This window comes from Notechis scutatus, chromosome 4 (genome assembly GCF_049901735.1).
Source record: "Notechis scutatus isolate UNSWTSFEM ecotype Mainland chromosome 4, rNotScu1.2, whole genome shotgun sequence".
NCBI classification, from domain to species: domain Eukaryota; kingdom Metazoa; phylum Chordata; class Lepidosauria; order Squamata; family Elapidae; genus Notechis; species Notechis scutatus.
The window spans coordinates 97997677-98019872 of NC_142012.1; the positions used below are offsets into that span (position 1 = coordinate 97997677).

Below are 22196 nucleotides of genomic sequence, written 5' to 3' on the forward strand. Positions count from 1 at the left end.
GGACACACCCGCCTCATTTGTTGGCCTTCCGGAGTTAAAAACAGATTTGCTCCCAAGGGCCATTGGGAAATGGTCACCTTTATATTTATCACTTTGTGTCTCATGGTTGTTTCTGTTTTTCATTGGCTTTTATATTTTACTTTATTTTTACATTTGTAAGCTATGAAGAATCATTCATAGTAAACACAACAAACACATCAGTCGTCGTCATCATCAACCTCTGTCTTCTCTCCAGGAAAAAGGTGTGGCAGAAAAAGACAATGAGCTTCAAAGATGGCGAGTAGAAAGAGACCAATTGGTGGCAGCTCTGGAAGTTCAGCTGAGTTCTCTAATCTCAAGTAACGTACAGAAAGATAAAGAAATGGAAGAACTGAAAAAGATGGTACCGCAATCTTCTGGGAAGGTTTGTATAGTATTGTTACTCCTTCACAAGTCTTTTTTCTCCATTATTCTCAATTTGCCTACCATGGGAGCACAGGTGGGGTTTAAAAATAAGGGAAGACAATGGCCATGGCAAGGTAATCAAAGGCCTGTTGGTATTGATTTCCTTGCTGTGGTGACCATCTGGCATTTTTGACATCTATGCTGCACGAACACTCATGTCTGCCTATCACTACTTCACAACATTGATTAATTGATGTGCACACCACCTGACTTCCATCGACAGCCCATAAGAAAACAGAATTATAAAAGAATAAAGGAATGTAGCAATAAAAGAAGATAACCTAGAAAGCAGAGATGGAAAAACTGGGCAGCAAAAAATCACATATCTATTTCTTGCAAGTAGCAATAGCAATAGCACTTAGACAGCAATACCACTTTATAGTGCTTTACAGCCCTCTCTAAGCAGTTTATGGAGTCAGCTTATTGCCCCAACAATTTGGGTCCTCATTTTACCCACCTTGGAAGGATGGAAGGCTGAGTCAACCTTGAGCCTGGTGGGATTCGATCTGCCAAATCGCAGTAGGAGTAGCTTGCAGTACAGCACTCTAACCACTGCACCACCGAGGCTCCCTCCCCTACGTAGCTACACTCATCCTAATCAAGGGCCTGGTTGAAGAGCCAGGTCTTCAAGGCCCTCCAAAACGCCAGTAGGATGGGAACCACCCAGGTTTTTTGGGGGATGGTGGGGTTGGTGGAAACCTCATTCCAGAGGGGATATCTGATGGAAGCCTTTTGGGGAGTTTTTGAGGGCCTGGAGAACAACTTTACCTTCACAAGGAAACTTCTGGAGACAATGCACTCATTATTTGTCAGGAAAATAGACCTACTACTTCAACTAACGTGATACTAGGAAATATCTGCTTTATGCAGAGATGAGTATAGCCTACATGGTTGCACAACTAAGAAGAACTGCTTTCAATCACGCTTGCATTGTGTGGCTCTCTGGGGAAGAATTTCTGGGGAATGGCCATGAGAGAAATTCCCAGTTACATCTGGGTGGCCACTAGGGAACGAATGCTGAAGTACTGTTAGTAGGTGGGTTGAGCAAGAGGGATTTTTGTTTTAATCCAGCCCTCACGGCTAGTGTTTCTGTAGTCGCTTTTAAGAAATTATCAGTGGCTACACAAAGCCCTGTAAGTTACATAACTAAGCACTGCATTCTCCACAATCTTTGGCTGCAGGCCAGGCTCTTGATATTTAAAGATGCTGATTGAAAGTTCACAAGAATCTAGTTCACAAGAATCTCTTTGGAGGTGCAAAATCACCACCAGTCTTTACCTCTTCTGTCTCCAATTTCTAAGTGCTTCCATAGCATAGGCTGGTTTGCAACTGTCAGGTCATTGCCACAACCAATAATAATGACAAACATGAATTTATTCTGATACAGTCAATCCTTGATTTACAACCATTTGCTTAACAATGGTTCAAATTAATGGGACTCTTGGGATGGATGCTTTATGATGTGTAAAACACTGCCAAGTGTTGCAAAACATTGCCTACACCCCTTGGTCACATGTTCGAGATCTGGATGCTTGGCAACCATTTTATACTTACAGTGGGTTGCTAAGTGCCCTATATCAGTGGCCGCCAACTGATGGTCTGCGAAAAAAATGTGGGTGGTCTGCAGAGAAATGTCACCCTCAGAGCACCTCCCAAAGCAATTAATCCAGGTTGCGCAGGAACACAAGGCTGCGCCGCCCACATGGCCCGCAGGAACCCTCCCTGCTCTCAAGGCCCACAGGGGTGCTTAGATCTGGCCCGCAAGGCCGCCCTGGAAACAGCAAAGGACCAGCCTGCGGTTCCTCTGCCAGCAAAAACAGAGCCATTTTTGGCCACAACGGCCTCCTGCAGCCCTCAGCCAGCAAATGCAGGACCCATTTTTTTATGGCAGAGGACTAGTAAAACAAACTAAAAACAAAACAAAAGGAGAAATGTTTCCCCTTTTGCATTTGAACATGAAAGAAGGGACAGGAAAGGAGAAAGAGAAAGAGAAAAGACAAAAAGAAGGAAAGATGGGAAGAGAGCAAGGAAGGAAAAATAAGGAGAGAGAGAAAGGAAGAAAAAAGGAGAATGAAGAGGGAAGGATAAAGAATGGAAGGAAGGAAGATTATAATGAAAGTGAGGGAGGGTCTGAGGGAAGTTTTGCCTTAGTCCTTGGCCACCACAGGGCCCCCTGACATGAGTGATGTTGTGCTGACCATGCCTACCCCAGCCATACTCCCCCCCCCCAATCAAACACAACCCTGATGCGGTCCTCAATGAAATAGAGTTGGACATCCCCGATTTATAGCCTTCATGCTGTGGAAAGAAATTGACCCCATCCTCCTGGGCAACCTGTGAGACCATTAAAACCTCCCTCTTTCAATTTGCCTTTGACCTGGAATTATAACGAGTACCAATTACATTAATTAGTATCTTTTTTTTAAAGATCCAATCTGGGTCGGTCCCCGGGACTTCAGATGTAGTCTTCTGAACTTTTGGACTCGTGCTAGAAACCATCTTCGGGGAACTAGCAGAGTGTGTGCTTCGTATCTTTTTTTTTTTTTTTTTTTAGTTTTATATTTTATTTGCGGTCTTATTCCGCTTCGTTCTGCACTATTCAGGATCTCCACTGATTGGGATAGTTTACTAATATTGCAAATAACCAAATAGGCTTATTATATTTAAAAGAAATGTTGGGAGGGAATGAGGAACGGTCGTCATGTATACCTGAAGATGTGATTCTGCCAGTGGGCCTGGGGAACCCAGACTGGGATGGAGCCTATTAAATGGCTAGTATGAATGTGTGTTGTCACCGGGGTAGGGATATAGGGGGTTATTATTATTTTTCTTTTTTATTATATTTATTTTTCTTTCTTTTATATTGTGCTTTTACGTCCTTGTAGGCTGCCTTGAGTCTCCATGTGCGAGTAAGCGGCAATATACAATTTTCTAATTAAATACCATCTTAAATTTCCAAAGGAAAACCAGGCTACAGATTCAGTGAATAAAGAATATGTTTAAATTAAAATACTATTGAACAGAAAGTGTACTGAAATCCCCATATTGATCCACGCTTCGCTGCGTTTTAAATTGTCTTCTTATTGATCCTGTCTGAATCTATTTAGCTAAATATACGATGTCTTTTTTTCCCCCCTGTAAAGGAGCACAAAACCATCGCTGAAGGATTGCGAGATGATGATTCCAAGAAACTAACGGAGATTGGATGTGAGAATATTGCCTCTGCAGGGTCGAATGGAGCCGAAAAAACTCAGGTGGAAGAATCCAGTGACTCTAATCAGGTGCAGATAATGGTAGTTGACAATTTGTGTCTTTTTAGCCCAGGCAGATTTATCCTTAGGTAAAGGAGTGGTGTGTTTCTCTCCCATTTTGAAGGAGAAGGTCTTAGGATAAAGCAAAGTGTGCGGGCGGGAGTGCAGCTGCCCTAATACTACCATGGAAATCCCACAAGTGCTTTTTTCAAGAGGCAACTGGACTTTCTTGTTTTTTCTTTTGAAGATGTGTCGCTTCTCCATCCAAGAAGCTTCTTCAGCTTTGACAGGATAATGGGGAATGAAAGGATTTATATTCCTTTGCAGAGAGCTGGTCATTTGCATCCTTTTGGAGGGTCGTTGAAGGATGCAAATGACCATCTGTCTGCAAGGAATATAAATCTTTCCATTCCCCACTATCCTGTCAGAGCTGAAGAAGCTTCTTGGATGGAGAAGTGAAACATTTTTAAAAAAAGAAAAACCAAGAAAGTCCAGTTGCCTCCTGAAAAAGCACTTTTGGGACAGCCATGACCTGGATGACAGAATCTCTACAGACTCCCATGGAAGGTTTTGTGCATGCAGATTTACTATCATTGTGGGTCCCAGATAGGAACGGGGCAGTTTTGGCTTTGTTTCCATTATATCCCAAAGTTCTCCATTCCTTTAAGAGCAGCTCTGGTTTGGTATGCTGTATAGGTAGTCCTCAATGTGGAGTGGACTCCACAGTGGAGCCCAAAATTTATGTTACTAAGTGAGAAATTTGTTTTGCGCCATTTTACGACTTTTCTCGACACGTTTGTTAAGCTGTCACTGCAGTTATTAAATTAGTAAATAAAGTTGTTAAGAAAATCTGGCATCCCCATTGGCTTTGGTTGTCAGAAGGTGGCCGAAGGAGATCGCATGATGCTGGGACACTGCAACTGTCATAAATGTGAGTCAGTTGTCATCATCCAAATGCAAATCACGTGACCATGTGGATTCTGCAACAGTCATAAGTGCAAAAAAGGCGTCATAAGTCTCTTTTTTCAATTGCCGTTGTGACTTTGAACGATCACTAAGCAAACTGTTGTAAGTAGAGGACTATCTCCATTGAAGCTAACAGCAAATTTCTCCCGTCCCACTCAAGACTGTTGACCAGTTCTGTTGCCTCTGCACAACCTGTGGCCCTTTCCAAGTGTTGATATCTATGTCAGGGCTCCAACAGATCCCCCTCATTCAAAGCAAAAGTCTCTAGCTGCATCTCAGAAAAAGTAAATTGGTTTAATAGAAATTGCCATGTAGGTGCGTGGCTGGGTGCAGCCGATACTAAATTATATCATATATTTCCCCCTTGACCCTGGTCTTTCCCCCACCCCCTGGATGTGACTTCTCCAATAGGACACATCCGTCTCCAAGAGTCATTCATCATGCTCTCCAATAACCTTCTTATGCTCCAACAACTTTAGTTTGCTGAATTGATATCTAGGCCAGGGGTGTCCAACCTTGGCAACTTTAAGACTTGTGGACACCCCTGATCTAGGCATTTCAAGAATGTGTTGTTTTCCCACACTCCCTTTTTCTGGCAGCTAAAAAGACCAAAGGAGTATCGTTTTAGCTGACAATCTATTAGCTTTGCTGGCTGAGGAACTCTGGGGGTTGCAGTCCACAAGTCTTAAAAGTTGCCAAGTATTAGGGTATGAGTCTAGTTATAGCAGCTCAATTGTTTTCTGTAATGTAACATTCTGTAATGTTAACGTTTTCCAGTGGATACCTAATGTGAAACATCTCTTGTCCCATTAATCTGCCTCCAGCAGCATGCCCTATCTTCCTGTGATAAGAATGATCCCAGGCCAGGATCCCAGAGGAGGCGGGACCCCGATTTTGCTGACAGATGCCCATCATCGGCTTCAAGTCAACAAGAAACAGTCATCTCTGACCATGCTACAAAACTTAGGATCGTAAGTTAAAAAACAGCCTGTCGGTTAAAATCAAAGCAGCTAAGCAAAACCCAACAGCTGAACCCAACAGGCCCAGAGGCTGTCTGGCAATTTGTCCTGGAGAATAAATAAAGCTGGATCAGAGTTCAGGACCCAACACCAGATGTATGTGCATGAACTGTCGGAATCGCAGCCCAACTTGCAAAGGTCCCTCTATAGATAAGAAGCTCATAGAACATCTCTGTGGATTGTATTTATGCGTAATAAGAAAGGGGAAGCAAACCCATAATTAGCTTTCCTGAAGAGCCTAACCCCATAAACAGTGTTTTTTTCCTCCCCCAGTGGTGATCCAGTAATCAATTCATAGCCATTGGAAGAGCAAGAAACTAAGATCCTTAGAACAATGGCCCCCAAATTTTGGGCACAGGGCCCGGTTCCGGGGAGAGAGGTTTTTTTCCACGGACTGAAGAGGGCATGCTTTTGCACATTCCATGAATCCCACAGATGGGGTTTTGTTTGCTTGTGCAGTCCGGTTTCTGGCATGCCATGGCCCAGTGCCATGGTTGGAGACCCTTAGGAGATTAAAACCGGAACCTGATTGTTCTATTTTCCTTATCCTGCAGCATACTTTTTTTTCTTTTTGTTTCATAAAGCTTTTCCAAAAAAATGTGTAATGCACAAAAAGAGAAGAGTTGTTATTAATTTCACACAGAACTTATTGGCAGGAAGGCAAATCAGGAGGCAATCTAACGGTTGCAAATATCAAGATTTTTTTTCCCCCTGTCTTCCAGAAACTAACTTATTTCTGAAATGGGCAAAATAAATCTTTGTTGAGGATTGAACCCTCACATATATATAATACAGAATATTGATCTCGTACTATTTGTATTCTGATCCGGCACGAGTTATTAGTTAAAGTGAGCTAAGCATGCCAGAGTCTACTAACTTAAAAATCTAATATTGGAGTAGTTTCTTTAAATTGAAAAGGATTCTAGTCTGGTTAACTTTCAACTATGTTTAGTTTGGAAGAGAAGGATTTTTTTAAAAATTGTTTAATTCCAGATAGCCTGACACATTCAGGTGCCATTTTCTCAATCAAACACAGCCCATAATTCTACAAAGCAGCATATATTATTAATATGATTGACAAAACAAGGCACTTGGTGCAGGAGATAAAGTTGCAATTAAGTGCTGTTCTATTAGGAAGATATTTCACTATGTGGTCACCATTATGGTAGAAATCAGGTTCCTCATCTTGTCCTCTTACACCACTGGTGGCAACACAATCATGTGTCTTTCTGAACAATGCAGGTCTTAAAACCCCATCAAATTCTTTCTTCCACAGCTTAAAGAAAAACAAACTAACTTATCAAATTGCAACACTACTGTAAACGGCTCATCGCTGCAACAGTCCAGCAAGGTATCTTCAGGAGATAATATTCAGGTAAGCCTCCATCTTGTTTAGTGTACTGGTTAGGGCATCAGGCTAGAAACTAGGAGATTGTGAGTTTGTCCTGCTTTAGGAAAAAAACCAGCTGGCTAACCTTAGCCAATCATTCAGTTTGGGTCGCCACAATGTAAAAAAGATGTTGAGACTCTAGGAAGAGTGCAGAGAACAGTAACAAAGATGATTAGGGGACTGGAGGCTAAAACATGAAGAACGGTTGCAGGAACTGGGTATGTCTAGTCCAGGGGTGGGCAAACTTTTTGGCTCGGGGGCCGCATTGACTTTTAAAATTTGACAGACGGGCCGGGTCAGCACAAGATTTTTTGGGAATTGCCCCCCCTTCCCCCCCCTCTTCTCCTCCTTCCCCTCCCCTCGGAGGCCCCCTGAGTCAGGAGTTGCTACCGCCGGCACGGCTCCGCGCGGCTCCAGTCCTGCGTTGCCTCGGGAAGGGAAAGGCAAAAAGGAAGAGCCGTGGCGGTGCTTTGCAACGGCAGCAGTGGCACCGGAGGCTCAGGCTCAGCGGCTCCTGGTTTTGCCTTTTCCTTCCCAAGGCAACGCGGGACTGGAGCTGCGCGGAGCTGCGCCAGCGATAGCAACTCCTGACAGCCCCAGCCGGACACCTGAGCGGAGCCCAGGCGGAACTGCCTGTTGCTGCTGCCGGAGCACTGCCGGGTCGCCTCCTCCAAGCAGCCCGCCCGCCCGCCGGGCTTCCCCTCCGCCGCGCAGCTCGGGGCCAGGCGCGAGCGCCCGCGAGGTTAAAAAGGAAGCCGAAAGTTGCTGGGAAGTTGCTCGGGTTTCCGGGGCTTCCAGGCTTAAACTTTGCACAGGCAAAGTTTGCAGGCGGGAGCGTCTTTCCACCGAGGAGCAAGAAGGGTTCTGCCCGGTGGGTGGGCTGCTTGGAGCAGGCGACCCGGCGGCGCTCTGGGTTTCTCCACCGTGCGGCTCGGGGCCAGGCACGAGCACCCGTGAGGAAAAAGGAAGCCACAAGTTGCTGGGAAGTTGCTCGGGTGCTGGGAGCAGGCTTTTAAAGTGCCGCCCGAGCAGGACCGCCGAGCCGGGAAACGGGGCACCAAGGCAGGGGGATCGGCGGGGACTCACCTTCGGAGAAGTCGCACTCGAAGGTGATTTCGAACTCCCAGCCGAGGCCTTTGCAAAGTTCTTCTTTTCTTTCCTACCCCGAGAACGCTCCGCACTGTTGCAGCTTTGGGGGCCACGCGGCGTAGGGCAATACGCCACGCCCTGCTATTTTTTTTCAGGGGCGGGCCGGATTGGACAGACCAACGGGCCGGATGTGGCCCGCGGGCCGTAGTTTGCCCACCCCTGGTCTAGTCTAATGAAAAGGACTAGGGGAGACATGATAGCAGTGTTCCAATATCTCAGGGGTTGCCACAAAGAAGAGGCAGTCAAGCTATTCTCCAAAGCACCAGAAGGCAGGACAAAAAGCAATGAATGGAAACTAAGCAACTTAGAACTAAGGAGAAATTTCCTGACAGTTAGAACAATTAATCAGTGGAACAACTTGTTTCCAGAAGTTGTGAATGCTCCAACACTGGAAGTTTTTAAAAAGATGTTGGATAACCATTTGTCTGAAGTGGTGTAGGGTTTCCTGCCTAAGCAGGGGGTTGGACTAGAAGACCTCCAAGGTCCCTTCCAACTCTGTTATTCTATTCTATTCTATTCTATTCTATTCTATTCTATTCTATTCTATTCTATTCTGCTTCTTCGTATTGGATTTTGCTTCACTGAAAGATGTTTAGTTTTCAGTTGAAACTGATCTGGGAGTAAATCACTTTAGGTTTATTGATGCATTTCTATACTGCTTTTCAACGTTCTGTCCTCCAATAAAACTACTTCATTGAGTTCTCCTTTGATAGGACAAGTTTTTGATATCACATAAGACCTACTGCAAAGATTTGAACACAGTGTGCGCAACGGAGTCACTTTTTCTAAGAGATTTCTGTTCAATTTCTCACCTTAGGAAATTGTTTGTTTTCCTCCTCATTTTAAGGGCAAAGCAAATAGTATTTTCCCCTGCTTTGTATTTATGTCATATTATTGTACTTGTAGGACCAACCGGATACTGTCTTAGATTCTTATGAGGGTGATCAAATTAGCCGCTTTCCAAAACCTGAATTGGAAATTCAGTTTTCACCTTTGCAGCCCACTAAGCTGGAAGTAAAGCATCAAGGAAGTCCTTCCACAGTGACTCTTAAGGTACCAAGGACAAGGAAAAGGAAGAGCTGCACTATGGATGAGGTACGATGTTTGGAAGAAAGCAACTATTCTTAGTGTGTTTTTTATACACTTCTCAAAATAGTACTTCTGAAAGAAATCTAAAAAGTTGACGATTAAATCAGCAAAGGATGTAATCCCAAACCAAAGAATAAGTCCCATTGGATACAGTAGCACATGCTTCCTTATAAGCGTACAATTATACATGGTTTCTTAAAGATGTGTGGTTGGCTTTTTTTTAAAAGGAATTGGATGAATCTGGTTCTATCTTTATCATCCAGGCCAGTGTTTCTCAACTTCCGCAACTTTAAGTCATGTGGACTTCAACTCCCAGAATTCCCCAGCTAACATGAGAAATTCTAGGAGTTGCGGTCCACACGTCTTAAAGTTGCCAATGCTGAGAAACACTGATTTAGGGAGGCAATTGCTTTGATGCTAAAATAAGGGTACATCTTGCTTTAATTGTCACCAAGAAGATAATAGGAATGTGTCCATGAAGCCAGAAGGGCTCAAGTCAGAAGACTTTGTTTAACAACCTGCACTGATATTTATATAAGTAGCAGTCATTTTATTCAATTTATTTGGGGGGGGGGAAACAGGTTCTAGGCTGAAAACATGGACCCAATTTATTACAAGTCCAATAACTGCCCCTGAAGTTAAGCTAGAAATGGAATGCCATAATGTGAGCTGCAGATGTAACTCTAGTTTTCTAGGCATCTGTATATGACTAAATCTTCGGGGAGAAACACAGGCCTGTACATCAAGCGTCTCTCTTTTGCCCCCCACTCTCCCCAAAAAACCTAGAAAATTCCACTTCAGGGAATCTGAATGTGCAGCTAAGATCTGACTTTGATCAGTGTCCTCAAACATTAAAATCATTTTTAACCATCAATACTATTTTCTTTTCAAAAGTCACATTTCTAAAAGGGACTGTTTAACCTCAGGTTTGAAATTGTATACGAATACTAAAGGGTGACTGGATGAAAAAATAACTTTGTCTTCTCAACTATGCTTCCTTTAAGAGTAATATGCTGTCAAGTTTCTGGAAAAACAAACTTAGAAATAAGGGAATTTCTGATGTGAGTCAGGTACAGAATCTCTTTAAGCTTATGTGGTAGATAAACAAGTACAAGTAGATAACAATACTTTAATTCAGGAGTCCCCAACCTCTGGGCCACGGCTCACTACCAGGCCACGGCCTATTTGGAACTGGGCCACATGAACAGCGGGCCAGCACGCATGCGTACAGTTCGGCTTGTGTGAGTGGTGGGTTGTGCATATAAGTCAAGCTGTGTGTACATGCGCGTGTGCGCCACCCTACCGCTCACATGGGCCGGTCTCCCCCTCACTCCCCCAAGCCAAGCCGCAGAGGTTGGGGATTGTTCCTTTAATCCTTCTTCACATTTCACCCAAATAGCACATTTGTATTATAACAATGATCACAGATGGTCTTTCATCTACTATTTCTTACCATCTCTTGCAATCAAACCTGTTTTTCCAATATACAGTAAAACTTCAATTTAATGGATCATTTTGAGGAGAAAAGGGTATCCATTAGGCTACATACCCATTATATTTGAATTTTTGTATTAAATCTAAGTCATGTCATTTTATGCCAACTTAGAGCATTTGCTTAAATGCGTAAGTGGAAATAGGCACAAATAACGTATTTTTATAAATGATCTGTACTATTTTGGAAACCATGTTCATTGTTTAAGGGTAAAATTTTAAGCAAAATTTTGTTCACAGTATATCAAGTTGTCCCCTGAATTAGAATCTGTGAATTGAGGTTTTACTGTATGACTATCAAAATCGTTGCTAACTCACTGAAATCTGCCATTATTTATTCCTATCCATTAATAGTTTTTTGAAATTGTAATCTTAATCTTGTGGATTTGAAAATAAATTTCATTTGAGCAGGTTTTATTTTGCTGCTTTAATATAATAATAAAAAGAAGAAAAACCAAAATTTTATGTATGCAAATAACACACAAGATACAGAGAAATTGAGAGGAAATGTTAATAAAATAAAAGATAATCACAACAATAATATCTCAATTAATTAGTAGTTTTTGAACAGTGAATTGACCTTCACCACATATAATTATGTCTGGTCCCCCGCTTGCAGGTCTTTCTCGTTCCTTATTAGCCCCTGGCACAAAATACAAAGGCAGGTTGGTCCTAGCCAGCAGGCATTAAAAAAAATATCAACATTCATTCTATATTCTATTCTATTCTGCTCTGCTCTGCTCTGCTCTGCTCTGCTCTGCTCTGCTCTGCTCCACTCTACTCCACTCCACTCCATTATACCGTGTTTCTCATATAATAAGGCCGGGTCTTATTTTTTTTTGAGCCCCGAAAAAATGGCTAGGCCGTCTTTTCAGGGGTGACTTAATTCCCCCCCCCCTTGCATCTTCAGGCAGGTGGCGACGGCTTGGATGTTGACCTCGGCGTTGGTGGGGCACTTCGTATCGGGGTCAATGCAGGCAGCATCATATCCGGGTGTGCAACAAAAGTACTTCCTAAAGGCAAGCCCCCCCCACCATCCCCCCCATTTCGCATGGTTTAATATAGTCCTTAATTTGGGGGGAGGGGCTTAATTTCATTTCATGCCTATAAAACATGCTGGGACTTCCTATTGGGGGAGGCCGTATTGTTGGAGAAACAGGGTATCATATCCATCCATCATTATTATCTATCTATCTATCTATCTATCTATCTATCTAATCTATTTTTGTTAAATTTATTTGCTGCTTATCTCGCTGTGGGGCTACTTGCCTTCTCTAAATTCCTCTTTGTTCCTTTACTCTTTCTCAGGATTTTACTTTCCTATCTTTTAGCAGCCAAACCTATATCTAGTCCAAGTTGAATAACAGTGTCTAGGAAATCCCGAGAATCTAGAAGTAGTCAGAATCATATGTCACTGAGTCTCCTAGCTATTTCTAACATTTCTGTATGTAATGTTAAGAGATGTGTTGGGGATGAATGGCCATCATTCCAGTGAGAGAAAGGGGATAAAAGTGGAAGATAAAAAGCAACCAGGGAATTTTTTTATCTTTTTTTTTTTTTAACCTCATCCCCTGAAGCAGAAATAGGCTCCTCAATCATTGTTACTTGGAGCCCAGGGAGGGCCATGAAAAGCAGAGCGACTGGTTTTGTTAACTTCCTATTTAGACTCTTTTTCATTCAGGAGGAATGGAATGGGCAACAAAATATTGTTCAATCCCTGAATTCAGTCTAAGTACAAACTAATGCTTGCACACTAATTGCGAGCATCTGTTTTTGCTAAAGAAGTGCCTGTATATATTAGATCAAAATCCTACCACTCTGATATACACTTAGTGAAAATCCTCAGCACTCATAGTCCAGATGGTATTCAGTGAGAATTTGCTGAAAGTTCTCCCAGAGACCTGTGATTGATCCTGAGTCCTTCATTCTAAAATTGGAACGGTGTCCAATTTAATATAACGCAGAAGCCAATTTAATACAAAGCAAAACTTTTCTTGTTGCATAAAAAACATTCATAAAGTAGATCAAATGGCAGAACAGTTTAGCTTAATTCAGAAGAATGTTTTGTTTTGTTTTCAGGTTCTCAGGTTAAACAGTATGGAATTAATACAGAGCAGGACAGAATTATAGATTAGAATTAGAATTCTTTATTGCCCAAGTAAGATTAGACACATAAGGAATTTGTCTCCGGTGCATAAGCTTTCAGTGTACATACAACAATAATGATAGATCATTATCATAGTTATTGTAAAAATATATTCATCATAAAACATTAGATACAACACTTAATGATAGTAATGGATACTGAATAAGAATCAACATAAATCATACTAGGATACGAATTAAAGAACATAAATCATAAGATACAAGTAACAAAATTATATCATAAGATAAGGAGATAGTTAATAGGGAAGATGAGAATGATGATGGTAATAATGCCTTTCTAGATAGTTTGACAGTGTTGTGGGAATTAGTTGTTTAGCAGAGTGATGGCATGGGGGGAAAAACTGTCCTTGTGTCAAAAAACTATCCTCTTTGTCAGCCAAAATAAAATTGACAGTATTTTTCTTCCTTTGCTGAAATTCCTAGGGGTAATAACAACTAGAAAAAAAATCACAGATTGCTTTGTCCCTGATGGAATAATTCGTGATTATTGGAAAATTGCTTTGAATTTAATTTGAATTTAAGATTAACCATAGCAAATATATAATGAGATGTAAATGCCTTCCCATGAGATCTCATAAGAGTTTGGCTTTTAAAAAAATGTTATTTTTTTTAAATGTCTGTGATGCTCCATCCAATGTGTGAAAAGATTGGCAGTCTTGGATAAAGCTGTCCCATTTCCCTCTAAAAAAATGTAACAATCCAATATTAAGAATGTAGCTTAGTACTAAACACACCTTTCTCTTTCTAAGGACTCCTTGAAAAATGAAAACGAAAAGAATATAAAATTGCCAGCTAATATGAATGCGTGGTCTGATTCATTAACGAGACAAGGAAAAAAGGTATGTGAGTTAATAACTTTAATATAATGCTTCAGCAGTAGTTTGACATGGAGTAGCTTTATGTTGATGATATAATAATTTAATTATTAGATTGCATACATTTCTGATTTGAGCAATTATGTAAAGCACATGTTTTGTTATATTGCAGATAAAAAGGAGATAAATTGTCAAGGACACTAGCTTGCTTCGGGCCAGAGTAATGGGCTCTTCCTTTTCTTCTAGCAACCAATTATCTTTTTCTCCTCACCAAAGTACACATGCAAAATACTTGAAAATACTTTTTATTAAGCTATTAACAGCCAATCTTCATTATCTAAGGGCTGTCAAACTTCCGGTGGTGGGTCGGATATGTCATGCGCTGGCCACGCCCACACCCAGTTAGCGAAGGGGGGGAAAGTCCTGATATGTCATGTGACACTGCCATGACAATGTGAGTTTGATACCCCTGATCCCTTTAGCCTACTTAAATGGTCAGCCTATTTCAACTTTTATGACCTTCAGATGTCTGGCTTTCTGGGAATTCTCTCACCAGCAAAGCCCTTGCTGAGAATTCTGGGTCACGAAATCCAGACATCTGGAGAGTTGTTCAGATTGGTAGAAAGCTGGTATAACTGCAGCAGCTGGAAAACATCAAGGCAACGTAGTGCTGCTAAGGAACAAGAAAAGAACTGCACAAGTGAACTCCAATTCTTTAGAGAAGAGATGTATAATATATTGGAAATACGTGTGAGAACTAAATTCAATATCTAATGTTCAAACATGGTAATAAACTGGTGCAGGTATACTTTTTATATAAGACAATATGATTTAGCAAATGTCTTTAATTCCTAAATGAAATGTTTTAAACATACGTTTTAATGTTTTCTATTACTTTAGATTGCTCCTCCTAACCCCACTCTCAGAAAGAATTATTCCTTAAGAAATAAATATTCATCAAATATACAATCCATGGCATCCCCAGGTGGAACCCTATACAAATTTGGTAATCTCTTGCAGAATTCCCCTACAATCATACAAACTAAAGGTGAGCAGCCAAACCAAGAAGCCTATTCCATTAATTTGAGGCAATTAGGAGATATTTCTGTTGTTCCATCTGTAACGCTGCATATTTTAAAAAGGACAGTTGGTATTTAAACTACACAGCAGAAGAAATCCATTTTGGGCATCACTTTTTGTGTTCTTGAGCATAAGAAAGGCAAAATATGCAGTTGGGTGAGAGTGAACCAGTAATGCTCAACATAAAACTGTGAGGGGCAGCGTATACATACCATATATTGGCAATTTTTCTCTCTCTTTTCCTCTCGCTCTCGCTCTTTCCTCCTCCCTCCGTCCCTCCCTCTCTCCCTCTCTCCCTTGGCTGGGGAATTCTGGGAGGAGAAATCCACCTGTCATAAAGTTGCCAAGGTTGAAAAACACGGTTCCAAAACATTGCTTTCAAGATTTTCCTCTTTGTTGAATGGATTTCAGTTGTATGTAACATGGCTTTCAAAGACGACTTCCAGGAGAAGAAAGGAAGGGATTTAATTGAGAAAGACTGGTCTTTAAACTTTTTGATTCACCAATGGTCTAAATCAGAGTCTCTCAGAGAACTCCCTGTATTTCTTATGCAATGCCAGAGTTTCACAGAATGCAATTTGAAAAACCCTGGTCTAAATAGGAATAGAGCAAATACTAAGATAGAATTGCACTTTTCTGAATAAAAGAACGTTTGCTACTATTCCCTTTCCAGCAAAGAAGCTGATGGCAACAATGAAATCTCCCAAATCTACTGATGAAGAAACTGTTAAGAAAAATGATGACAAACCCAAGAAAGCTAAGCGGAAGCTCCACTCAACCAACATTTCTACTCCCGTTGAATTTTCTGGTCCCGCAGTAAGATTCCACAAAGCATTTTGACCAACTCAAGAGTGTAAAACCTTTTGAAAGCTGGGAACTATACCTAATTTTTTGGGGTGGGGGGATGGGGGGAAAGGGAAACAGATGTTATAAAAAAAAAACAGATGTATTTTAAAAAGCCCATGATGCTCAGAAAAAATAAGGTTAGATCAAAGATGGGGGCAGTGGCGTGATTTTTCTATGTTTTTGTTTGGCAAGAGGGATGTTTTTGTTTGGTAAGGGGGATAAGCTTTAGGGTTTTGTACTACCAGGTAGTCCTCAACTTACAACCACGATTGAGCTCAAAATGTCTGCTGCTAAGTTGTTAAGTGAGTTTTGCCCCATTTTACAACCTAGTTGTGAAGTGAATCACTGCATTTGTTAAGATAGTAGAATAGAATAGAATAGAATAGAATAGAATAGAATAGAATAGAATAGAATAGAATAGAATAGAATAGAATAGAATAGAATAGAATAGAATTCTTTATTGGCCAAGTGTGGTTGGACACACAAGGAATTGGTCTTGGTGCAAATGCTCTCAGTGTACATAAAAGAAAAGGTACATTCATCGAGAGTCAAGAATCATCAGGTACAACACTTAATGATAGTCATGGGGAACAATAAGCAATCAAATCATACTAGGGAACAGTCAATATAAATTGTAAGGATACAAGCGACAAAGTTACAGTCATACAGTCACAAGTGGGAGGGGGTGGGTGATAAGGAGTGATGAGAAGATTAACAGTAATAGTAGTGCAGACTTTGTAAATAGTTGGACAGTGTTGAGGGAATTATTTGTTTAGCAGAGTGATGGCATTTAGGGGAAAAAACGTCCTTGTGTCTGGTTGTTCTGGTGTGCAGTGCGTCGTTTTGAGGGAAGGGTTGTTTAGCGAATCTGGCTTTCCCATTGATTTTACTCGCCAGAAGCTTGAAAAAGGGGATCACTTGAATCTGGAACACTGCAACCGTCACAAATATGAATCAGTTGCCAAGCATCTGAATTTTGATCACGTAACCATGGGGATGCTTCAAAACAGTTGTGTGAAAAATGGTTGTAAGTCACTTTTTTCAGGGCAGTTGTAACTTTTGAATGATCACTAAACAAACCGCCATAAGTCGAGAACTACCTTTCTTTGAAAGAAAGGCAGAGAAATTGGGTAGACATTATAGAATATGATACTGGTATATTGTATAGAGAGACAACATAGATTTCGGACTCCCCCCCCCCCCCAGCCCTCCCATTATTATGTGACATTATCTGCCATCTTCTAGGAATATAACTGAAACAGATGCATTTCCTATTGCATCCTGTGCCTGTTCTCCTTAACTCTCCATCTTTAGTTTTATTTTGTATACTTCTACTTTAATTGAAGTCTGTAGAGTCCAGTGAGTTTGTTCAAAGTAAATGTGCATAAGGTGGGAGCTTAATCTTTATCTTCAAGAATAGGATTTCAGCAAAATCACTATTTTCCACTTCTGTCTGGCCTTCAAAGCTGATGACTGTCATTATTTTGGCTTGAATAAGATGCATTGATTATATATTAGTTATTCAATAAGCCTTAAGCTTACGTCCTGCCCCACTTCTCAACTGCAAGATTAACACAAAATCACAACCTCCTCATATGGATCAACCAGAAATGCAGCATTATATCCAAATTAAAAGTAAACTGCTTAATCATAAATAAAGCCGAGAAAAGCAAACGAAGTTCATTACCTGTATTTGGATTCAGCTGGTTTTTATTACCTTTAGGTGAGATTAGTGATACTTTATCTTGGTTTAGAAGCTGTATTGATTCCAATATCCTGATATGTCTTGTAGTTGTGGTGGAGGAGGCCACATACATTTCTGGTTTGTTCAAGGTACAAATAGAACAGATAATAATCACTTAATTAAACCACTCATTAATGTTTCATGGCAATTCAGTTATCTCAATCTTTCACTATGTTTTTTTGAAACAAGTCCTAAACTAGTTTGCATACAACGCTAAACTGTAATGATTGCATTTACTCGTGTTAAACCATAGGTCAAGTAATTTGTTTAATGGGGGAACACCATCATACAATAATAAATAAAACTGTAAACATTAGGTAAAAATGATAAGATGGTCAGAATTTTGAGGCGTATAATTTTTTTCCTTGTCCAAGTGGGAATCTTTTATCTTTTTGGATAATATTGAGAGTCAGCAAACATAATCTAACGATATTCTTAGTAGAAAACCTAAAATACATTATTGCTTAGCATTTGGTGCTAAAACCATTTTTTAAATTATTTTTTTCAAGGTCTGTTGTTAGTCATCTAAGAGTCATGAATTCAGATTGCTAACCGGCTTTAAGAGGTTATATTCTAAAATAGTAATGACTTTCCCACATCATTTGGCTTTTAGTTGGACAAGTACTGAACATTGGATTATTTTTTTTACTTTACATCTGAACTAGGGCAGCTCAGGATTCTGAAACCACCACCAATCTCCCCTAAGATATTGTGGCCTTCATCATGCAGTTACTTGGGCACCAAAGATACTTGATCGCTGGCCTCTGTAACTTGAAAGCTCTTGTAAACTTGGGAGGTTCCACTCCTTCTTCTTCTTTATTGTTCTGAGAAAGAATTTGCTCCAATTCTCACACTTTGACCGTGTACTACCTGCATATCTGATTGCTTAGAAAACTTTTTTCATTTCTTTATTTTTTTTTAGATCTTTGAGGATCAAAAGGAAACCCATCATGAAATCATCAAACGACGTCTCCGAATGAAAAAATAATAATATTCTTTTCATGGATAATATGTATAGAAGTTATCAATGCTGTAACTATTACTTTTCAAAATGTTGGATTTTGTTGATATTGCTGTAAAAATGAGCGGAGGGAAATTAAAATATGTTGAAGAGTCCACGGTGGTATAATGGTTAAGGTGTTCAGGTAGAACTGGGGAGAAGCAGTTGCCAAGTATCCAGGTTTTGATTATGTGACCAGGGAGATGCCTCAATGATTGTAAGGGTGAAAAATGGCCACACACCACTTTTTTTTACTGCTGTTGTAACTGTTCTGACCGAGCCTTAGCAGAAACAAGAAACAGAATCCTTGTCACGAAAATCCCTCGTTATTTACCTCTTGCATTCACCCACCAAAAAGTCCAGGCAATAGTCCTTCAAAGAGTTAATGGCAGCAACAGACCTTATCGGTTCCTTGCGATAATTGCAAGGCTGTGAGCTCCCAGCCGAAAGGCTGCAAATTTAGTTCTGGCAAGCAGTCTCTGTGGCACGAAACACATTGAGCAAAATCTTCAGAAAGAGAACTGTTGTCTCCTATGACAACCACTCCCCTTTCCTTCTATTTATTCCCCAGCCAGGGAGGGGCCATTCAGCATCCATGTGTGCTTTGCTTCCCGAGTCGACTCCTTGATCTCCGTTGTTCTCCTCTCCTAACTGCTCTGAGCATACGTGCATCTGGAACAGGCCCCAGCCGTTCTTCCTCCTCACTCATATCAGCCTCCGAAGGCAGCTGCCTCTCCGGTTGCTGGGAAATGTCAGATGGCCCTGGCTCTATCTCTGCGTCCGACCCAGAGCATCCATCAGAGCCTTCCCCAGGCTCCAGAACTGGCCCAAGTTCCTCCCTAATCTCCTCACTGTCTGATTCTGCTGCCAGTTGGCGTGCCACAACAGTAACTTCAAATGGACACTAAATGAGCTTGTAAGTCAAGGACTACCTGTAATTCAACAACTCTAGGGTTGGAGATATCTCTTTCCTCAGAGCAATTCCAAGGGAAAAACTTGTGCTACCAGAAACTGTGTTTTGATCCTTAACTCTTTGGTACAAGAACTGATAGTTTTAGGGAAGTGCCATTTGGAGCCATAGAAGGAAATATCCATGTCAATTTATGTTAGTGGTTGTATCTATTGCAACAAACTGTTTTATGCATCCTCAGTCTATTGCTTTAGGTATTGTACATTTTTGCTATAGTGGTGGCAGAGATTCAGGCTCCACCTTGTTAGCTTGTGATGACCCAGGGTGGGATACAAAATAAACACAGTCACAAAAAACAGGTAAAGCCCCTTTTATTCCTTCACTTTGCTTCCAAGCTCCAAATATCCTTGACTGGAGATAAAAAAAACTCCCACACGAGCAGTTACAAGGAGGAAATGCCGTTTAAACTAAAAATGCCTATAAATTATAAAGAGTAAAAAACAACACAAACCAGGCAAGATAAGGGCTTGAAGCCGTCCACAGATATCAGAACACACACTGGGAAGGACGCCAAACTCAGAGCAACAATAAACTAGAGATATTTCTACGCTTTGTTTCCAGCACTCGCCCATATGCATGTCCGTCCTCTTATCCAGTTGTCACAGCTGCAGCCCATGAAGAGGATCAAGACCCTCTCCTTCCCAGTAGACCACGTCCCTCCCTTATCCTCTCCTCCCTACGTGCCCTAGGATGGAGAGGGGATGGGCCTGGGTCTTCCTCTGACTGCCCAGCCGGCCTCTGCCCTTCCCCAGCCTCCTCCCCAGCCTCCGGAGCCACACTTCCATTTCCTGTCAGCTGTTCCTCCTCTCCCTCAGAGTCAGTCTCCACCAGGGGCATGACATAGCTTTTCTTTCGCATTCAATGCAAGAGTTCTGCCCCTTAGCACTGTGTAGTGCTAATGTTGCAAATTCTAAAATGTTGGCTTCCATTTGGGATAATTTCTATTTCAAATTTTTTTAAAAATGATGAGTGCAAAAAGGCTCAGAGTGAGCAAGATGTATTTATTTTAATGACTGCACCTTTGTACAATGGCAAGAAGCGAAATTAAGCAATTTCATAGTTTTACTATACTGATCCCCCTCATGTCTATGGAGATTCTCAGTCACGATTGTCCCATAGGTGCTTTTTTTTCCAAAGGAAACTGGACTTTGTTTTTTCCTTGAAGACATATCGTTTCTCATCCAAGAAGCTTCTTCGGTCCTGATTGAATGGTGGAGAATTGTCATCTGCAGTCATCTGGTCATTAGCACTCTTCCCCCTCATCTTCAATCAGTACAAAATATGTCTCCTGAATCTTCTGGAAGAAGCACTGAAGTACCATATTGTCCTCCATACTTTCGGGATGATGTCTGTGCGGCATCTGGGAACTACATCTTTCATTTGCACAAAGAATTTGCAAAAAATGTCAGGACATGTTCTCTGTGAAGATGGGAGCAATGATGTATATCCAAATATTCAAAGGAAAAGTCTGACATTTTGTAAAAAAAATATTTTGCCCTCACCTTTGGAAAGCTAACACTTTCTAAAGCAGCACCTGAGACATTGTGCTTTCTCTTGCTGCCCAGAGTCCTGATTCAACCAATTTTATTATTAAATTCTAATAATGATGCTAATACTCATGTGTTGATAGGAAACTAATTCTTCAGTTGCCCTTGAGTGAATATCTGCTTTGTATTTGGTCGCTGCCTTCCATAGAGCCATCTTGTAAAGTATTCATAATATGTTTTCAAAATTCCAAATATGCTCACTAGTCTAAAACATCGGAGATCCCTAGATCAGAGAAACCTTCCTTATATCCAAATAGGCCTTATAAAGTTATCTTTGATAGTTCATTGCAACTGGCACAACATCAATTCCATCATTTGTGTGATGTCATGATACCATACCTATGCTGTCACTTGTTCTGCTTTATTTTCTCCAACAGAGACCAGTGACAATAATATTTCAATATTCTAATAGAATAATAAATCTGGGAGGGACCTTGGAGGTCTTCTAGTCCAATCCTATATAATTTCAGACAAATGGTTATCTTCTAATTTCTCCTTAGTTATAGGTTGCTTCTCTCCTTGAATTATTTTCCATTCTTTGCTTCTTGTCCTGCTTTTTCATCAACCAATGAGATTTGGATGTCAAGTTTGTTGCCATCCTTCCTTACCCTGTTCTTGCTTGCTGTTTCAATTCTGCTTATGTATACATTTTAAATAATGCATTTTGTCTTTCTAGAAAGAGGGGGGATTAATCAGCATTGAATTAATCAGCTTGGAAAAGAATTAGTAATTAGTAATAGATAATGAACAGTTCCAAATTTGAGCTAGTTGGATGTATGCACCGCTAACCGTTAGAAACTGACTGAGCTGGTAGCCCTATTTCATCCTGAGCTCTAAGTCAGGCGATTGTTCATCAAATAAGATCTGATATGTTGGTTTCTGCAATTAAATTTGCGACTGAATGGTTTTCTCTGGATCTCTATCTTAGTTTTAATTAGAAGACAAAGAAACCTCCACTAGATGGCATTTCAGCACCTTTTTAAAATTAAAAGTGAAAAGAATCCCATTCTGAAATGTTTTTTATCCTGAGAAGAGTTCAGGTTGCAGAAAGGAGGGAGAAAATGTTTATTTGGACCAAAGCACAATGTAATACAGCCAAACAGGTAAGCATTGAGGCCTTAGTCACTATCTGGCACATCTACTTTGGGCATTAAATGGTATGTGGCACACTCTTTAAAATATTCTTCAACATAAAATATTCTGCAAATAATAATGGATGCTCAGTTTGG

At 40.8% G+C, this 22196-nt stretch overlaps 1 protein-coding gene across 1 annotated transcript in view; it reads left to right on the forward strand.

The window, feature by feature from the left end:
- KIF20B (kinesin family member 20B) overlaps nt 1-21035 on the forward strand; it is a 76361-nt gene extending 55326 nt beyond the window's left edge. Inside the window, exons 27-35 of the mRNA XM_087964164.1 lie at nt 236-403; nt 3588-3725; nt 5486-5632; nt 6957-7055; nt 9126-9314; nt 13715-13804; nt 14681-14828; nt 15534-15676; nt 18373-21035. Of these exons, the coding sequence (XP_087820290.1) occupies nt 236-403; nt 3588-3725; nt 5486-5632; nt 6957-7055; nt 9126-9314; nt 13715-13804; nt 14681-14828; nt 15534-15676; nt 18373-18438 (1188 nt within the window). The 3' untranslated portion in view covers nt 18439-21035. The remainder of the gene's footprint in view (nt 1-235; nt 404-3587; nt 3726-5485; nt 5633-6956; nt 7056-9125; nt 9315-13714; nt 13805-14680; nt 14829-15533; nt 15677-18372) is intronic.
- The last annotated feature ends 1161 nt before the right edge of the window (nt 21036-22196 follow it).